The following is a 20,043-nucleotide window of genomic DNA, read 5'->3' on the forward strand; positions in this document are numbered from 1 at the left end:
CATGCCCTCATTTCCCTATGTGTACGCCCCGCGTTTCATGGGCGTTCCCATGCAAACGCGGGGCGTATGCATGGTAATGAGGCCATGACGCAACTCATGGGGGCGGAAAGCTGACGTCGCCGGATGTCAGCTTTCAGCCCCCATACAAGCTACCACACGGACGATTGTCCGTGTGGTCTCAGCTTGCGGGAGCTGCCGCGGCGTGCGGACCTGCCTTCGATGGTCGACGACCATCGAATGCAGGGGGCAGCTCCCACCATGGTGGAGGCGTAGCCTCCACCATTTTTATGCGGATCGCCAGCCGTCCGTGTACGGACGGCCGTGGCGATCCGTAGGGTGGGCGGGGATTGGTTTGTGCGGCCGGAGCCCCGTGTGCGGCTCTGGCCGCACCAACCAGAATAAGGGCCATGATTTTTCCTGGTCTGTAAATATTACTATGATGGTCAAGAAAGTTCACCAACGTTTATTTTTGTTTGAGAAAGCTCAAAGCAGCTAAATTTTCTCAGGAAAATTTGATTAGGTTTTACAAGGGTGTAATTGAGAGCATCATATCATGTTGCATTGTGGTGTGGTTTGGAAATAGCACAAAAAAAGACCTTAAGAAACTAGATAGGGTGATTCGGACTGCAGCGACCATTATTGGCTGTGATCTGACCTCTGTTGAGGAAATCTTTGTTTAAAACTGCCGTCGGAAGAGAGAAAGTATTATGCATGATTGTTACCATCCTTATTACGACATCTTTTCTTTCTTACCATCAAAAAAAAGGCTAAGATGTCTTAGGTCTAGAACTACGCGAATGAGAAATAGCTTCTTCCCTATGGCAATTACTGATTTTAACCAAAATTATTAACTGTTCTCTCTGTGTGTCTTTGATGTAATTTCGTTGCTGCTCAGTTTTATATTGTGTATCAATGACAATAAATGTTATCTTATCTTACATATGTCGACCTAAACCCATGTTGACATTGTCCCATGTCGACCTAAACACCTGTCGACCTTGACCCATGTCGACCTAGAGCCCTGACGACCTTCCCCCCCTGTCGACACAAAGGTGTCGAGCTAATGAATGTCGACCATGTGTGGTCGACAATGCGACCGTATGCTGTAGCATTGTGGGGGGCCAGTGGCGTAGGTTCGTCCCAGCTGCCCAGAGGCAAGATATATTTTAGTTGCCCCCCCCCCCCCCACACACACTCACACATAACCTTATTCATTCTGAAATGTATATTTATATATATATATATATATATATATATATATATATATATATATATATATAGATATAGAGACAGAGAGGGCACATACATTTTAGAACTCGATCACAGAAACGATATTGATGGCTTTCAATTAGCTGATTTAAACTTGCAGGTTAGGAGAGGTGCCCCCTTGGGAGCAGGAGCCCGGCGGCAGGTGACTCCATTGCCTCCCAGAGTTCTGCCTCTGTGGGGGGGCAAGACCAGAAAGGAGTACAGTGACTTTAAGCAGCTTGTCACTTTATACCGTAAGTTTAATAGTTTTGGTTATACAAAAGCAATACATTGTTTTTGGGGTACATTTTATGACACTTACAAAGAATACAGATATTTGAATAATAAACAATAAAATGTGTTGTGTGATTGACGTAAAAGTATAAAAACCCATTAAAGCCATCACTCCCCATCTGGTTTCTGCCGGGGATTCTTTTGTTTTGTTTGGTTGATTGAAATTTGTTCATGACGGGGGTTTTGTTTATTATAATACTGTACAATTGGCATGCCACGGTAAAATGAATCGTATGACAGGCACCCAGCAGGTCCCATCACCTCAAACTTGTTGGAAGCTGTGATTTACGGATTCCGTTTTGTTCATTGTTTATTTTTCTCATCTCATTTTATAATTAGTTTAGGAGGAGTGAAAGCTGTTGGAATAGAAAGAAGGAAGGGGGAGAGCGAAGCAGTACGAAATATTAAGGGCATCATTAACGAAATGATAAGGCCAACTCATATGCAAATTAGAATCACAGAGTTAATGCAATTGATGATGATGCTATTTAATGCCCCTCCCCTTCTTCAGTTGGCCCATGAAATCCTCTGGAAGGTCTTACAGTTAGTATGCTAATTAGACCGTTAGTATGCCATGCCAACACTGCAATGCAGTCGGTAGTGGGCCTTAAATATTCTGTGAGTAGATTTGTCTGATATTACAGATTGCCAGCAGAATACAGGAGTTATTCGCTGCTACATTACCTGTCTTTTTATCTTTCCCCTTCAGACCCCAAGACTGCTGGGTCCGTCCTGCAGTTCTTCATCTGAAAGTCAATACTATATTGCAGATGACGTTCTAGGCACTTGGCCCAAACAATGATACAATCTCTTTTTCAGATGGAGCATCTAGGGGAATCTGCAGCTCTCATTCAGACATGGCTGGTAATGCTGCCTAGATTGCAGCTGTTGTGCAAACATGCGCATGCTATTCCCAGCCTTCCCCAAGATGCTTATCTCAAGCTCCGTGATTTAGAGGTTGCAAACGCTCCAGCCAGTGGTCATAGGCGAATCTAGAATTATGGTAATGGGTGGTCCCAGATCTACACATAAAAGCAGACGGACCTTTGCGCGGCATGGCCGCGCGGCAAAAAGGGGGCGTGGCCTCATGGGAAGGAGGCGTGTCATCACAAAAAGGGGTGTAGTATTACACTTTAGACCATACACAGTAATGCCCATTACACATTTTAGCAAACTCCGTAATACCCATTACACATAAAGCCACACGCCGTAATGCCAATTACACATAAGGCCACACACCATAATGCCCATTACACATTATGCCACATATCTTGATGCCCATTACATACTATATAACAAACCGTAATGCCCATTACATATTTGCCACATAAGTGCTGCTTACCTACGTGCTCATTGCTAGGGGGTTCTTGCTTGATGGCACCATAGTACCCATTACACATGATGCCGCACACCATAGTACCCATTACACATGATGCCGCACACCATAGTACCCATTACACATGATGCCGCACACCATAGTACCCATTACACATGATGCCGCACACCATAGTACCCATTACACATGATGCCGCGCACCATAGTACCCATTACACATGATGCCGTGCACCATAGTACCCATTACACATGATGCTGCACACATAATGTCCCTTACACATGATGCTGCACACATAATGCCGCTTACACATGATGCTGCACACCGTAATGCCCCTTTGAAATAATACCCCTTTCACAACAGAAAATGCAGGGATTTACCCAGGAATATGGTCCCAGGATCATGCAGGGACATTCCCATGCTGACCCTTTATACACCAGCCTAGTCCCTGCATTTTCTGGTGTGAGGGGGAGAGACAACCACTCTCCTCTCCCTACCCCCCTTTAACAAACCAGCTATGTCTTTGGAACCAACTGACCCATTTACATGAGACCAGTATCATATTGAAGAACTTTTGAGTTGGCTTCGAATGATTTTGGTCCCGTGAAACTGGGCTGTTTGGTTCCAGAGAAATCTGCCCTCAAAGAACATAAACAGTCATGAAATTACATTTAAGAAATGAAAAAGAAAAACGGTTTTACCTCAATATCCCTGGAACCAATTAACCCATATGGATCCAGCTTGGTATCAGATTGAAGGCCCAGCGATTTGGGTTCGACTGAGATCAACCTTGAGCTTCAGTGATGCCGAAGGGGGAACTGGCAGCCGTTGAACTGGGTGGGGGACGGAATTAGCGGGTCCCATGTTATCCTATAGGGAAAACGTTCCAGCTTTGCCTGGCCGTATCTCCGGTTGCCAGAGGGTTAGAGACATGGGGCTGGGCTCGTTGGAAAGCCCCATCCCTCAGCTACAAAATGGGCTAATGGGTGGTCCTGTGCACCCCCGGACCACCCCCAAGATTCGCCTATGCCAGTGGTGTAACTATAAAATGACCCCTGTAAAATAACGGCCCTCCCCAACCCTGCCGCTGCCGGCTCTGTGGCCTGGACCTGAAGATCTACATGTCTGCTGTCCCGGTGCTCCTTCTAGCTGGCTCCTGCTAATGAAAATGACCATCACAAAATGGCTTCCCCTAACAGCAGACCATTTTTAAGGATGCTAGAGGAGGCTGCCACCTCCTCTAGCATCCTCAAAAAGTGTCTGCTGTACGGGGGTCGACATTTTGTGTGGGCTATTATTCATTAGCAGGAGCCAGGAGGAGTGCCGTGACCGCAGACAAGCAAATCTGTGGTTCCCGGCGGCGGCAAGCAGAGAGGTAAAGTAGGTGGCGAGGGGACGCGGAATACATGTTAAGTAATCCGCGTCCCCTCGCCACGCTTCGGGCTTAGTGGGTGGCTGCAAATAACAGTCACAGTTTCCAGACCACCCAGAAGGTCACATGTTTCAGGTGCAAAGGGACAGTTCATCACCTGTTATATTTCCAGAGCAAGGAAACAACCAATTACAACACCAAGATTTTCTGCAAACCTACAGACTAAAACCTTTCATTTGATGATTTCATTAATTTGCCCCACCAGCATCATAGAATATGTCATTCACTCTTCTGTTATTAATATACAGTATATATGTCATTACACAGGTGTACAATGTCCAAAATATTGGCGGTCACATATAAATTACCCACAATTCATAATGCAAACTCCGTAGTGGCGCTTCAGTTTGGGCTTGGAATAAATACTGTGTGCCAAGGAGCAATGTGCACCATATTGTGGGAGGAGTTGGGTGGTAGCAGGGTGCTCCTGGCAGTGCCACAGCTGGGCATTAATGCACCCTGGGCCAGAGGCTGTGGTTGGCAGGCTCTCTGGTGCCATACCAGGTATCCTGCAAGCCAAATCCAGGTGCCAATGGGTTAGAAATGTTGGCGCCCCTTTGGCTTTGGATAAAAAGGGGTAAAATGTTCTGCCCAGAAAACCTTTGCCCGGGCACAGTAATTAATACCGCCGTTCTAACAATAGGTTTCAATTATCCTGTATTTGTTACACATTCCGTTCAATATATTTTGAGTTTTGATTCAAAATGCATCAACATAATGACAGATTCATCTCATTTCTAGACATTAACGAGTGTCAAACGCTGTCTGTACGCCTGAATGCTAAATATGAATGTGTCAGTAGTTCCGGCTCATACTGTTCTGCTGCGCTGCAGGAACGCGGATGACTCACAGTGCAGCAAAAGTGACAGCGAAGGATTCACAAACTTTCTTAAATACTACTAGAAAGTGCAAAATAAAGATGAAGTAACCCACCCATGAAGCTCTGCTTCACACCTGTAGGACATGATAATAAACCACCTTAGTACATTCCTTGTTTAGGCGTCTCTCTCCTCAACAATCGGAAAGGCCAACTGTTTCTCCCTGCCCAAAATCCACACTTAGGGCATACCTTTCAATGGTCCCCATTGCAGTGGGACAATACCACTGACTGATTGGGGCCAGTCCCGCTATCCTACCTGCTGGTCGCCGTGTCCTGCGGGTGGGGGAGACAGTTGGGAAAGCCAGTGATCTGTTCTACAGTGCAGCTGGGGAGGGGAAGCAGGGAACAGAGACAGGGGCAGCCCAGCTGCTCAGGGAGCGCTGTTCATGCCCCCAAAAATGGAGGGGTCATAGTTTGAGGCCACTCCCCTCCATCCAAAGCCAAGCTCCTCCCTCATATGGCTCTGCCCCTTTTCGTGGAGGCCACACCTTGAGCTGGCCATACACCAGAACGACCTACATACGACTTGATCGTATGCAGGGCAAAAGAGCGGTCGATTGAGCGATAGTATGTGCTTCAAAAGCACATAAAATCTGTTTAGGACCGCAAGGAAAGCCAATAGATCAGACGTGCAGCACGTATGATCTAAGGCCCGACCTCTCGCCCCGTAGGACCACGCATCGTACTGATATACCTCACGATGTGCACACAATCCATCGCACAACCCCTCAAAATTGTACATTCAGGCCTGATATTGTTCAGGTGTATGGCCAGCTTAAGGCACGGCAAGTCCCGATTCAATGGACTACAGAGTTGGGAGGTATGCTTAGGGGCCTATATACTATGCTAATTATTGGGGATCAGACAACCCCCAACGTTTTACAACGTGCTATAGTGAATGCCTACACCCTCTGCCGTAGGAAGCAGAGCAGTGGCAGAGGGATACAAATGGATCCCTACTTGCAGCTGGGGCTGCTTCCAATAACAAAGGAATGTGGTCCGGAAACAAATCTGGAGATGGAGAATGTTCACTCAGTCAGGCTGAATTTAGGTCCCCATACTAGTGTGTGGGGACAGTGGGTTAGGTCAAGAGTGAACTTGCCTACAAGGAGAAGCCCAGGAAGGAGATGCTGCGGGAGGCTTCAGGGGGAGGAGCTGCGCTTACATTTAGGACTGTATTCAGCCTTGGGTGCCATTTGACAACCACCAAATGATTTGGAAGGTGCACTCTCTGGTGTCTCTGTACAGGAACACCTGCGTCACTGCCTAATTTCCATGGGAACACCCGTGAAACGCTGGTTTCAATCGTGCGAGGCGGTGTCGGGTGGCGTTTACCTGCTCACAGCCCGGCAAGCAGGACTGAATAAGGCCCTTAATGTATAAAAAAGAAGGTGACAAAGACCTTATGTGTCGCTGGTGGCTCCATACTTGCAGCAAAGCCTCACTGTAGTAATGTCTGCATTAGGGCCCGTTTAAGGGCCACATGGTCTTGGAGCTGGAAATATTATGAGAAGTGTAGGAGGTGAGGATAATGGCATGTAGGCAGGTAGACCCATACACTCTGGGCGGTATTCAATGAGGCTGATTCGCCATGTTTTTATGGCGATTTTGTGCTGTAAGGGGAATTTCTGACCAAAACGGTGAATCACCCTATTCAATGACCAGATGGCGAATACATTTCAAGGTTTTTTTCGCCATGATTCACCGAGTAGCAATCGCTATCTTTTTATGGTGAAGTGAAATGTGAACTTTTAAAATAAAGTGGGTTTTTTTTTACATTTGGTGTAAAAAAATCAGGAATTTTATTCTGAGGAGGGGCATGCTATTTTTATTCATGTGCTGTAAGCAGGGGGCCGGAGCCGAGCCGCTCATTAGATATTCATATATTCACTGCACCCGATCATTACATATGCATGATCGGGTGTAGTGAATATACCCGGTCCCCTGCTGGCACCCCCAGGGGTGCTGCCTGGCACCCGGGGAGCCCACCTCCCCCCCACAAACATTCTGGGGCAGGCAGGGAGACTTCCATCTCCCTGCCTGCCGCCGTCCTCGGGCTCCCTGCGGCTTCGCCGCAGGAGTTAAAATTCGCCAGTCAGGGGCAGCGAGCCCCTGACTTGTTTAATACTGGAGCCGGCGAGGCTCCGGAATGCAGCGAGCAGTGGCGAATGTGCAGCGAATCCTAAACAGGATTCGCTGCACATCGCCAAAATGCTCATTGAATACCGCCCTCTGTGCCCCAGTGTCTCCCTAAACATATAAAGGTACAAAAGTTGCATAAATGTGTAAAATATGGTTTCAGTTCTAATACTCATGTTTTATGACCAACCACGTGACCAGCTGGTGTCTGCCTGGTGGCCATCATGCTGTCATGGTGGTGGCCCTATTTTTATGTGCAGGCCAGGAGCTGCAGCTCCATCCACCCCATACCAGCACCATTGTGACCGAAATAGGGGTGTGACTCGTGGTGGTGTACTTTACATAAAGGCCACACCCCCTTCTGCAGAGACCACACCCCATTTTAGATCCCTATTCACCAAATGTCAATTGAAATGTCAGATTTAAGGCTGTGAGTCTCAGAAACGCTGCCACCTGCTGGCAGAGAGTGAAACTACATCTCTTTCTCACACATGCACAAACACAGAAGGTAGCAGACTAGCTTTCGAAGCTTTTGCTTCGAGCGGGCTTACTCGTCTCTTATATAAGATTTAGAATTTTGTTATTCTGCCACCAGGACCAGCACTTTCTGAAACCAGATAATTGATGAGCGCTGAGCCAATTGTCATTTTATGGGTTGGGATCATTTGGTCTATTGCATTATGGTAGAAAGTCATTAGGTCGAATCCATTAGGTCGACATGCTAAAAGGTCGACATGATTCTAGGTCGACATGGGAAAAGGTCGACATGATTCTAGGTCGAAAGGTCATTAGTTCGACAGGTCATTAGTTCGACAAGGTCATTAGTTCGACATTGTCTATGTCGACATTCACAAGGTCGACATGGGGTTTTTCACTGTTTTTTTACCTGAATGTCAACACAGTCGACATGGACACAGTTTAAAGTGCACTGCATCCCCTCGCATCGCTCGCTGCGCTCGCTATGCGTCGGGCACGGTGCCTCGCTACGCTCGGCACACTATTTTATTCTCCCACCACGCCCTAGTGGATGGTAGGGCATGAAATACCGCCTGTCGGCACATGTTGGCTCAAAAAACAGTGAAAAACTCCATGTCGACCTTGTGAATGTCGACATAGACAATGTCGAACTAATGACCTTGTCGAACTAATGACCTGTCGAACTAATGACCTTTCGAACTAGAATCATGTCGACCTTTTCCCATGTCGACCTAGAGTCATGTCGACCTTTTAGCATGTCGACCTAATGGATTCGACCTAATGACTGTCGACCATAATGCAGTAGACCAAATGACCGCATCCCCATTTTATACCCCCCATTTATGTCCATTTAACAAGCGCAGTGTTAGGTGATACATCTAGGGCTGGCAGCTGCCAGTGCTGTACGGAGCTCATTATGTATTGCAGAATTGTTCCGCTGTGTCACTCACAGGCATCTCTCCTGCAGTACGCGGCCTGCGCTTGCTGTCATCGCTGGTATTAATCAGTGCTTCCATGTTCCTGTGTAAAGTGCCATGCAGATAATACATTCCTCACAGTGTGAACACCAGAACCGGGAGGCAGGGCCCCTGCTACGTAAGGCCCAGTAATTGCCATCTTTAGCGCCATTCGTTTCAATTTGAACTCAGCAGGCGCCTGTGGCTATGTTTAGCTTACAGTGCGCATTGTTATACTACAGCTGGAGCCGGCGCAACCCACCAGCTGCTTATATCCGGACCGTCTGCACACGGATACAGGGACAATGTAAATCACCTGGAACTTTGGACCCTGCAATAGAATAACTCCACTTGTGCTGAAGAGATGTGTGGAGAGTGTGTGCTCTCTACAATTGGAAAAAGAGTATAAAATGTATCAAATTGAGAGAGAGACACTGAGGTCCTTACAGTCAAAGAAATTTCCATGTTTCCGGAACATTCTGGGGGGAGGGGGGGGCGCTGGGAGTGGAAAGGGGTGGGGATGGCTACTTGTTGGGGGCATGGCCAGAGCTATAGCGATGTTTAGCCACACCCCCCAATGTGCAATGCCGTTTTTCGGGCATTGCACTGCTGTGGGTGGGGCTAAAATGGCGCTTTTCGCGTCATTTGACCCGCGGACCCCTTTTACATCGTCTAGTGTGTCTGATTTCAACGACGGACGATGGTCGATGTTGCGCGCACCCACGGATCGTTAACAACCTAAGCCATCGTCCTTGCATGCAGGTCAATTTGGCTATGGTCGTTAACATCGTACAGTGCGGACAACAGGCAGGGGAGTTCCTAGAAATAATTTGGCGAGTTGGGTGGGGTGGTTTGGGGGTAGGGGGGCGACTGCAGGGCAGTATATTCATTTTAATGGGGTGATAGCTGCCTGTTTGTAGATTGTGCAGTGGGGATGCTGGATATATGTGTACTCAGTGGTGTGGTGGGGATGGCTGGCTGAGTGGGGATATATTTTTTGGGTGGGAGTGAGCGGTGGGAGGGCGGAAGGCTAGGTGTTCAGTGGGGGATGAAGTGTGCTGGGGAGGGCGCTTTGCAAGACTGTTGTGGATTATATGTGTACTGTGCTTGTGGTGCAGTTTATGCATGCAGTGCCTGGTGCAAACTGCTGCGGCCCGCCTGGTGCCGTTTATGCATGCAGTGCCTGGTGCAAACTACTGCGGCCCGCCTGGTGCAGTTTATGTGTTCTAAAGAGTATTTCTGAAAACTAGTTTTTTTATTTAATTTTATTTAATCAGTTTTGCATTATTTTACAGACATGTCTTCGGAAATCACCAAACAAGACCACTTTAGGGAGTAGTCAGACCTTAGGCCAGAGGTGGGCAAATGGCGGCCCGCGGGCCACATACGGCCCGCGAGCCGCTGAGGTCCGGCCCGCCGCACTGACCCCAGTCTAATATGAGTGCGGTCGCGCTGCAGGCGCCCCCCCCCCCCTCCGCAAATGATCCCGCCTGTAGCAGTAGTACTACTAACGTGGGCACCGGTGGCTGCCCTCCCCAGCACCTTCCTCCTGTCCTGCTCGCCGCCCGGTCCCTGCCGTAAAGGCAAATTGTTGCTGCCTGCTGCTGCTGCTCGGTCCAGCTTCCGAGCAGCGCAGCAGAACTCCAGACTCCTCCCAGACAGAGTCACCTGCCTCACTCCCTCCTCCCAGGCTACAGCAGCGTCATCAGCCTACCCAAGCGCTGGCTGTAGCCTGGAGGAAGAGAAGGACTTCGGCTGCCGCCAATAATTCAAGGTGGATTTTTTTTGGTACAGCTGCTAATAAATTATGCAATAAACGTGGGGTTTGGGGGATTCGTGGGGCCCAGGGAAGGGAGAGTGCATCTCTCTGGCTTCCTCTGCCACCCTGCTGTGCTATATATATATATATTTTTTTTTTTTATTTACAGCATCTTATATAGCACAGCAGATTCCATTATCAGGACATAGGACAGGTGCCATCTTCCATGTGGAGTCTGGTCACATGCGTGTCACATGCCCTTTTTTATAATGGTAGACATATAATATTAAGTGGAAGATAGATTTTTTGACAAACACAGGTGCGCAATTAAATACACAGTGCAGCTAAAACAGTACACCAAAAGGCACACATCCAAAAGGTTGCCTTAAGAGATAGACCAAAACAGACAAAGAATGGTGACTATTAAACAGCGCTCAGTGTATAACCAACAATAAAGGTTTTTTATATCACCATAGGTTTAAATGGTTCAAATGGTTTCAGCATTCAGATACCCTGAAATGAGAATACACCCCTCCACACGGACAGTGTGACAGGGGTGACAAAAATAGAATACACAAATAGTGCAGATTATCCTTGGTTAAAAAAGGTTTTAATACAGATGTCTACTTACAAGCTGTAGACAAATAAAACAGCATGGGTGGTATTTCCACAGGGGCAAACACAGCACGGCACAGATGGTTAACAGGCAGATCCAAAAGAGTCCAGTAAGTCTCCCGTCCGGAATAGGGGCTCAGCGGTACTCGATATTCTGCAGTCGCCGATAGCTGTCTTCTCTCCTCCGTGGCACCTCCCAATAATACACTCAACGCGTTTCAGATAAAAGTCCTTCCTCAGGAGTGTATTTTTCTGAGGGATTATTACCCTCTTATATAGTCACCGCAATCAGCAAAAAGTCCCGGTGTGTTTCACACATTGAAATGGCGCAATGTCATATCCGGCGGAAACAAGATGGCCGTGCGTGTCACAGTCTTAATTCCTCTGGAACGCGGAAACACAGTGTTACTTGCGCTTCACTGTTATGCGTTCCAAACCAGATGGTTACTAAGTGTGTGTATGTATAAGTGCTACCGCCATCTTGCTTTCGCGTTTGGATGCAATATACATTTTAAAAGACATTTAAAGAGACAGTTTCTTTTTTTGCGGTTTCTATGAATAAAAGATAAAAAACGTCAATACATATAGATACAATAAAATACATTACATTTAAAACAGAAAAGAAGAATAAAAGGATGAAAGAGAGGTGACCCCTTCTATTTATTTTATTAAACCAAGAACGGTTTGAGCTCGAACTCGCCGTTGAGTCCCTGTGGGACCAGGGTACCCAAACGGTGAATCCACCTCATTTCCGTTCTTGACAAACGATTGTCCATGTCATTAGACCTCCAGTTTGGGGTGATGTGATCTATTCCCCAAAAACCGGATATCTTGCATGGGTTACAATCGTGTATATTTTTAAAGTGCGTCGACACAGTATGTGTCATCAGACCTTTTTTAATGTTGTATACATGTTCTGCGAGGCGGGTTTTCATTTGTCGAGATGTTTTACCAACATATGACAACCCGCACTCACATTGTAAAACATATATAACTCCTTTAGTATGACAGGTTATAAAATGTTGGATTTTATAAGTTTTTCCCCCTATAGTAAAGTCAATTTTCTTTTTTACATCTGATTTAACTGTTTTGCACATGAGACATGTGCCACAGCGATGGAATCCATTTGTTCTGGTGCTCTTCCTAATGGCTACTTCAGATGAGCTCTTTACTAAATGGTTTCGCAAAGTGGGGGCTCTTCTATAAATAAATTGGGGGACCTGCGGCAATAAATTGCCTAACACTGGGTCTCTTTGTAACAGTTTCCAATTTGATTTAAAGATCCTTTCAATGTCCTTATGTTTGGAGTTATATTGACTGATGAATGCAAATTTAAATCTATCGTCACCTTTTTTGATTTTTTCTTCTGCACTTTTTTCTTTTAATAGTTCAGATCTATTTATTTTGTCTATTCGAGTTCTGGAGTTCTGTAATGCTTTTTCACAGTAACCTTTTGCTGTCAGGCGTGATGTAACCTCCTCTAGTTGTATCTCGCAGATTGCCTGATCTGTACAGTTACGTTTTATTCTGGCATACTGTCCAAAAGGTATTGCATTAAGCCAATTTCTATGGTGTTCACTATTAGTATTTATAAAACTATTAGAATCGGTTGGCTTGCGGTAGGTTTTTGTTTTTATTTGACTACCTTCGATGTAAATGACCAAATCTAAAAAAGATATTTGTGATGTACTCCAAACAAAACTTAAATTAATACAAAAAGTGTTAATATTCAAAGAATCACTAAAAATTATAAGGTCTGATGAATCCCCACACCAAATAAAAAGAATGTCATCTATGAAACGGTGCCAGGACATCGCGCCATTTCAATGTGTGAAACACACCGGGACTTTTTGCTGATTGCGGTGACTATATAAGAGGGTAATAATCCCTCAGAAAAATACACTCCTGAGGAAGGACTTTTATCTGAAACGCGTTGAGTGTATTATTGAGAGGTGCCACGGAGGAGAGAAGACAGCTATCGGCGACTGCAGAATATCGAGTACCGCTGAGCCCCTATTCCGGACGGGAGACTTACTGGACTCTTTTGGATCTGCCTGTTAACCATCTGTGCCGTGCTGTGTTTGCCCCTGTGGAAATACCACCCATGCTGTTTTATTTGTCTACAGCTTGTAAGTAGACATCTGTATTAAAACCTTTTTTAACCAAGGATAATCTGCACTATTTGTGTATTCTATTTTTGTCACCCCTGTCACACTGTCCGTGTGGAGGGGTGTATTCTCATTTCAGGGTATCTGAATGCTGAAACCATTTGAACCATTTAAACCTATGGTGATATAAAAAACCTTTATTGTTGGTTATACACTGAGCGCTGTTTAATAGTCACCATTCTTTGTCTGTTTTGGTATATAATATTAAGTATAATTAAGTTCAAGTTATCATTGGTTCGGCCCTCCCCTGCCTTAGGCAGTAGTCACAAGTAATTTGATACACTTTAGGGCAGGGCCGGACTGGTCATCTGGCACTTCTGGCAAATGCCAGAAGGACGATGGCCGTGTGGGCCGATTTTGTCAATGTTTTTTCAGTGCTTACAGCACCGGCGCCGCGTCCTGTAAATAACGCTGGTCGGCCACGTCATTTACATATTGACGTCATGACGCAGCAGCGTCATGATGTGACTGCCGCACATCTAATCCACCCCCCTCCTCTGAGCAGCGCATGTGAGGTGAGGGGGAGCTGTGTTTCTGGCCACATGACCGTGATGTGACCCAGCTTTAAATTTGAGCGGCGGCGGGGATCCGGGCAGCAGGGGGGCTCTGTCTCCCGGCCGGGCTGAGGCAGCAGCTGGCTTCCCTCACTCTCCTGTCTGTCTGCTGCTTCTAGTCCCCGCCCGCCTCGCTGCTAGGTGACAGTCTGAGCGCTGTCTGGAGGGCGGCAGAGTTGGGGGCGCCTCATACTGTCTTGTCAGTGTGCCCCGGCACCCCCTGCACATCACACCATCTTATGTGGTCTCTCGCAACTTTAGGGAAGACAAGCAAAAGCTAATGCTGTTGTTGGATGTACTGTACATCATTCAGTGTTGTCCCCCACAGCCCCACTATGCCATGCATTCATAGCCAGAACCAGCCTGCAGAAGTGTACATTTGTGAATAGGGTTAGTTACAGATTTGGGCAGCTATGAAGGGAGTCTAGATTGTACATTTGTGTGTTCATAAATTATTCTAGATTGCAGATTTTGCTTTGCTAAATATGTTTAAATTGTAAATGTGTACATTCATAAAGGAGTCTAGATTGCAGATTTGTGCATTTATAAATGAGTACTTTAGGGCATTGGGCATTATGGTGTGTTCCATAATATGTAATGCCTGCTTTTTCTAATGCCACGCCTCCTTTCCATGGGACCACGCCCCCTTTTCGCCACGCCGCTTCGCCGCGCAAAGGTCCCGCCTGCTACCCGTGGGCCTGTGTGCTCAAAATGCCAGGGCCGATTTCTGGTCCCAGTCCGGCCCTGCTTTAGGGCATAGTCACACCTCAACAAGTAGCCACACCTCAGGGAGTAGTCACACCTCTTGGCATAGTCACACATCAGGGCGTAGTCACATGTCATTGTTACACTTCAGGGCATAGCAGTCACACCTCAGGGCGTAGTCACACCTATCAGCTTAGTGACACCTTAGTCACACTTCAGGGTGTAGTCACACCTGACAGCACAGTCACACCTCATAGTCAAACCTAAGGGTGTAGGCACACCTCAAGGCTTAGGGCCTTATTTTGGTTCACTCTTTCTGACAAAATCCTTCTTAGATGGACAAAACCATGTGCACTGCAGGGGGGCAGATGTAACATGTGCAGAGAGAATTAGATTTGGGTGAGTAATTTTGTTTCTGTGCAGGGAAAATACTGGCTGCTTTATTTTTACACTTCAATATAGATCTCACTTTGAAGTAAAACCCCACCAAAATCTAACTCTCTCTGCACATTTTGCATATGCTTCCCTGCAGTGCACATGGTTTTGTCCATCTAAGAAGGATTTTGTCAGAAAGAGTGAACCAAAATAAGGCCCTTAGTGACACTCATAGTCACACCTCAAGAGATATTCACACCTTATAGTCACACCTCAGGGTATAGTCACACCTCATAGTCTTACCATAAAAGGTAGTCACACCTACACATAAGGATGTAGTCTCACCTTTTAAAGGCGCATTTCACTTTTTTAAGCATGTTTAAGAATAGGACAAATTAAGAGTCAATGATGCATTTAATGGCTGTAACGAGACGGTTCTGTTGTCACACATTGACATCTCTAATCCACAGGGTTCTACCTCTCCTGAGTGGAGCTGGCCGCAGAGAGAAATTGGGTAGATCAAGGCCTGTTTATCAGTCAGTATTGGGAGACATGTCCCAAAGTCCAGAACCCTTACACAATACTGTATTTTGATGGTTGATTCGACCTTTATATAATTAGATACTGTACTTTATATACTTTTAGATTGTTTGTTCTGCTTTCCAATAGTCTGCTCCCCCTGATCTGCCACCACTCAGCGTCCACAAGACTCATTTGAATACAGAGAACTAAGGGACCGATTTATCAACCAGTGATAAAACTCATTGTGAAAGATAAATGGTGTACTTCCCCACAGATGTATAGGCTTAAGCTGGGTACACATATATACAATCGTCGGTCCGTTCTTCCGTTCTGGGTCGGACAGCCGTTCAATTGTATATGTGTGTACGCTGTGCCTACCGACCGATAAACGGCAAAAAACTGTCTTGATCGTCCATACTCGGTCGGTCGACGGTTCTTTGCTGTTTAATTTTCATCCGACAGGACGGCCCCATATCGGTACAAAAGTGCAGTGTGTACGCACGTCCGACCGATATGCTGCCGTCCTTGCGACTATACTGCCAAAGCTGGAACGCCCATGTGGGCGTTCCATAGCTACAGGATCTCTCCTAGCATTCACCTCCCCGCCCCCATGTTTATGGTACAACACAAGAAGCATTCACCTCCCCCATGTTTACACAAGAAGCTCTCACCTCCCGCCCCCATGTTTATGGTACAACACAAGAAGCATTCACCTCCCCATGTTTATGGTTCAGCACAAGAAGCACTCACCTCCCCCCACCTCACTTGTTTATGGGGGGAGGTGAATTTATGGGCATATGGACATATACCGCAAACTGCTATAAAGATGCGGAAAGTCACTACCCAGTCACTTTGCCGTATCTGTCCCTAGTCACCCTGCCGGCTGCTATAGAGATGCGGTAAGCGACTGGACTACCCAGTCAGTTTGCTGTATCTGTCCCTAGTCACCCTGCCGGCTGCTATAGAGATGCGGTAAGCGACTGGACTACCCAGTCAGTTTGCTGTATCTGTCCCTAGTCACCCTGCCGGCTGCTATAGAGATGCGGAAAGTGACTGGTCTACCCAGTCACTTTCCTGCCGGCTGCTATAGAGATGCGGAAAGCGACTGGTCTACCCAGTCACTTTCCTGCCGGCTGCTATAGAGATGCGGAAAGCGACTGGTCTACCCAGTCACTTTCCTGCCGGCTGCTATAGAGATGCGGAAAGCGACTGGTCTACCCAGTCACTTTCCTGCCGGCTGCTATAGAGATGCGGAAAGCGACTGGTCTACCCAGTCACTTTCCTGCCGGCTGCTATAGAGATGCGGAAAGCGACTGGACTACCCAGTCATTTTGCCGTATCTGTCCATATAGTCATCCTGCCGGCTGACCCGTACCCCTTTTTTTTTAGTGGTCAGAGAGCAGTACATGGCTCCTTGTAGTTGTTTGTGCCACTGTACACGTGCATGGGCGGGACATTCGAGCGCTAATAACCAATCACACAGTTTTCTCTGCACGCGTGCGACAGGTATTTATGCGTGCGACACAAAAGAATCGTCATTCTGGAGAAATACGTGGACGTTAAAGCACCAGAATTTATTTGTTCCTTTCACTTTTTTCTTTGGTGAGTATTCAACCACAGTTTGGACAAATGCTGTATTATTGATGTATTGTGTGCATCATGAAAGTAATGTCCATTATGTTTTATTTTTGAACAGACATTTCGAGAATGGCGGAGAAGAACGTGGAATTCATGAAAGAATTCATAGAGGCCTACAGAGACCAGACTTCTCTATGGAACAGCAAGTCAAGAGAATACTCAAATAGGCAAAAGAAAGCTGCCGCTCTGGAGGAGTTGGTGAAGGTCTGCCTCCCTTTTTACCCGACGGCAAATGTAGAATGGGTGCGACAAAGGATTGCCAACATGAGGACAGTCTTCAAAAAGGAGCTGAACAAGGTAGAGGCATCCAAGAAATCAGGGGCCGGTACGGACCAGGTTTATGTGCCCAGGCTTTGGTATTACAGCCTGCTGGCATTTACAGTGGACCAGGAGCTGCCGAGGGACTCCATCAACAGTCATAGCTATACTCCAGGCCAGGCTTCCCCATCTGAGAACCCTGAACCTGCTGAGGAAACCTTCTCTGGCACAGTAAGTACACCGATTTTACCCATACTTGAAATATTTATTGAAAATTATGTATTATGTGTACCTGCTTTCTCTAGTGTGTACCTGCCTTGTATTGGTCTTCCCTGGTATGTACCTGCCTTTCCTGGTATGTGTATCTGCGGAAGGCAGGTACACACCACGGAAGGCAGATACACACCAGGGAAGGCAGGTACATACCAGGGAAGACCAGTACATATCAGGGATTTGTACCTGCCTTCCCTGGTGTTTACCTGCCTTCCCTGATATGTACTGGTCTTTCCTGGTATGTACCTGCCTTCCCTGGTGTGTACCTGCAGAAGGCAGATACACACCAGGGAAGGCAGGTACATACCAGGGAAGACCAGTACATATCAGGGATTTGTACCTGCCTTCCCTGGTGTTTACCTGCCTTCCCTGATATGTACTGGTTTTTAATGGTATGTACCTGCCTTCCCTGGTGTGTACCTGCAGAAGGCAGATACATATCAGGGAAGGCAGGTACATACCAGGGAAGACCAGTACATATCAGGGAAGGCAGGTACATACCAGGGAAGACCAGTACATATCAGGGATGTGTACCTGCCTTCCCTGGTGTGTACCTGCCTTCCCTGATATGTACTGGTCTTCCCTGCTATGTACCTGCCTTCCCTGATATGTACCTGCCTTCCCTGGTATGTACAAGTATGCCAAATGTATTTTCAACCCCTTGCCTAGCTCTTGACAGGCGGTAGTAGAAAATTCTAAAGAGGTTTTACAAAACAAATTAGTGATTTTGTTGTTACATTTTATTTTACAGCCTTCTCTATTTGCGGAAGAGGAGTCTCCACCCACACTGGATGTGCCCTCACATCTGCCTTCACCCCTCCTCTGCTCTACCCCTAGACCCACAACCACCACCACTCAGCAAGCCACGCAGCAACCTGAAGCTGCATCAAGGAGAGGCCGTAAAAGGCCAAGGCAGGCCACAGAGTCATTGGAGGTCATAAGCCGCCACATTCTGGATTCTGCCAATCGAGTGATGGTAATAAACGACGATGAGCAGGACAATGTGGGGCGCAACATTGCAAATAAACTGCGCAAACTGGATCTGGAAACAAGGACTGAAACAGAGCGCCTGATCAACGACGCCCTGTACCGGGCCCATATTGGCATTGTGAACAGACAATCCAGGATAACAAATGAACCCCCTATGCCACTACAACCGATCAACCCTGCCCCAGTACCGCACCACCACCACCAAATTTACCATCCTGCTGATTATCCCCACTATCCCCAGTACAATCATTCTGAGCAACCATGGCAGCACAATCAAACCATGGGAAACCATGGGAACACCAGCTCCCTCCCAAGCAGTGATGGATAGCGACAGTCCCCTCCATTACCAGCCACTTTAATTTAATTTGATTTGCTTTATATAGTTTTTTTTTAAAATATATTTATTATAAAGTTTTTATTGTTCTGTTTCAAGGTTTGCCAAGTTTTTAATAAAAGATTTTACTTTAAAAATATTATTTGGTGTTCGTGTCTAAAATCCAGCAGGGTGTCTAGGGACAGACATACGCGTGGTAAGCAAGTCAGCCGGCTGGGTGTCTGCAGCAGTGAGGAGGTGCCGGCCGTCACAGTGAGATCACCCTGCTCCACAATCACAGTGACAGCAGTGTGTGCAGAGGGGGTGCAGCAAGGGGGAAGCTTGCTCCTGTAACATGCAGAGTGGAGGAGGGCGGCAGCGGGAGCCCAAGCTTCTCCTGCCCTTGCAGTTCCGGCCTCTCCATCCTCTGGCTCACACAAGGGGCTGGGAAACATGCAGAGAAGGGAGGGGGCAGGCAGGGGGACATACAGTGAATGGTGTCAGGGTGGGGAACATACAGTGAAGAAGGGTCAGGCTGAGGGACATACAGTGAATGGAGGCAGTGATGGACATTCAGAGAAGGGGGGAGGGGCAGGCTGTGGGACATAGTGAATGGGAGTCATACAGTGAATGGGGGCAGATTGGGGGACATACAGTCAAGGAGGGTCAGGCTTCTATATCCATGCCTCTTTCCTGCCCATATGTGCCTCTGATACTTCCTCCTCCTCTGTGTCCCTGCTCTCCATGCCATATTTACCTCTGCCACCATCCAATTTTACACTTTGGGGTACTATGGTGGGTGGCATATAGTGTAAAAGGTCCACTATATAGGGCGGGGTACAGTGGCACTTATGTGTCAAATGTGTAATGTGCATTACGGTGTGTTATATAGTATGTAACTGGCATTATGGTAGTATGTAATGGCCATCATTTGCGACCTTATGTGTCATTGGCATTATGGAATGTTCAATGGCCATTACGGTGTGTGGTATAATGTTAGGCCATGCCAACTTTTTGCCACCCAAGAGCCCCGAGTACAATAAATTGTGTGTGTGTGTGTGTGTGGGGGGGGGGGGGGGGGGGGAGGATATGCCCTGTGCACATGCACTGTGGC

The 20,043-nt window shown here is 47.0% G+C and overlaps 1 protein-coding gene across 2 annotated transcripts; it reads left to right on the forward strand.

The window, feature by feature from the left end:
* The first annotated feature begins 15,175 nt into the window (after nucleotides 1–15,175).
* Nucleotides 15,176–19,052, forward strand: LOC146063170 (uncharacterized). Of its 2 annotated transcripts, XM_083175289.1 has the most exons (3): nucleotides 15,176–17,059; nucleotides 17,154–17,584; nucleotides 18,378–19,052. In XM_083175289.1, the coding sequence occupies exons 1-3, from the start codon at nucleotides 16,864–16,866 to the stop codon at nucleotides 18,942–18,944; spliced, it is 1,194 nt and encodes a 397-aa protein (XP_083031415.1). In that variant the 5' UTR covers nucleotides 15,176–16,863; the 3' UTR covers nucleotides 18,945–19,052. The 2 variants fall into 2 exon arrangements, with proteins under 2 accessions (XP_083031415.1, XP_083031416.1); XM_083175290.1 differs by having other exon boundaries at nucleotides 15,176–17,584.
* The last annotated feature ends 991 nt before the right edge of the window (nucleotides 19,053–20,043 follow it).

Source organism: Crinia signifera, chromosome 3, assembly GCF_055691185.1.
Source record: "Crinia signifera chromosome 3, ASM5569118v1, whole genome shotgun sequence".
Lineage (NCBI taxonomy): Eukaryota > Metazoa > Chordata > Amphibia > Anura > Myobatrachidae > Crinia > Crinia signifera.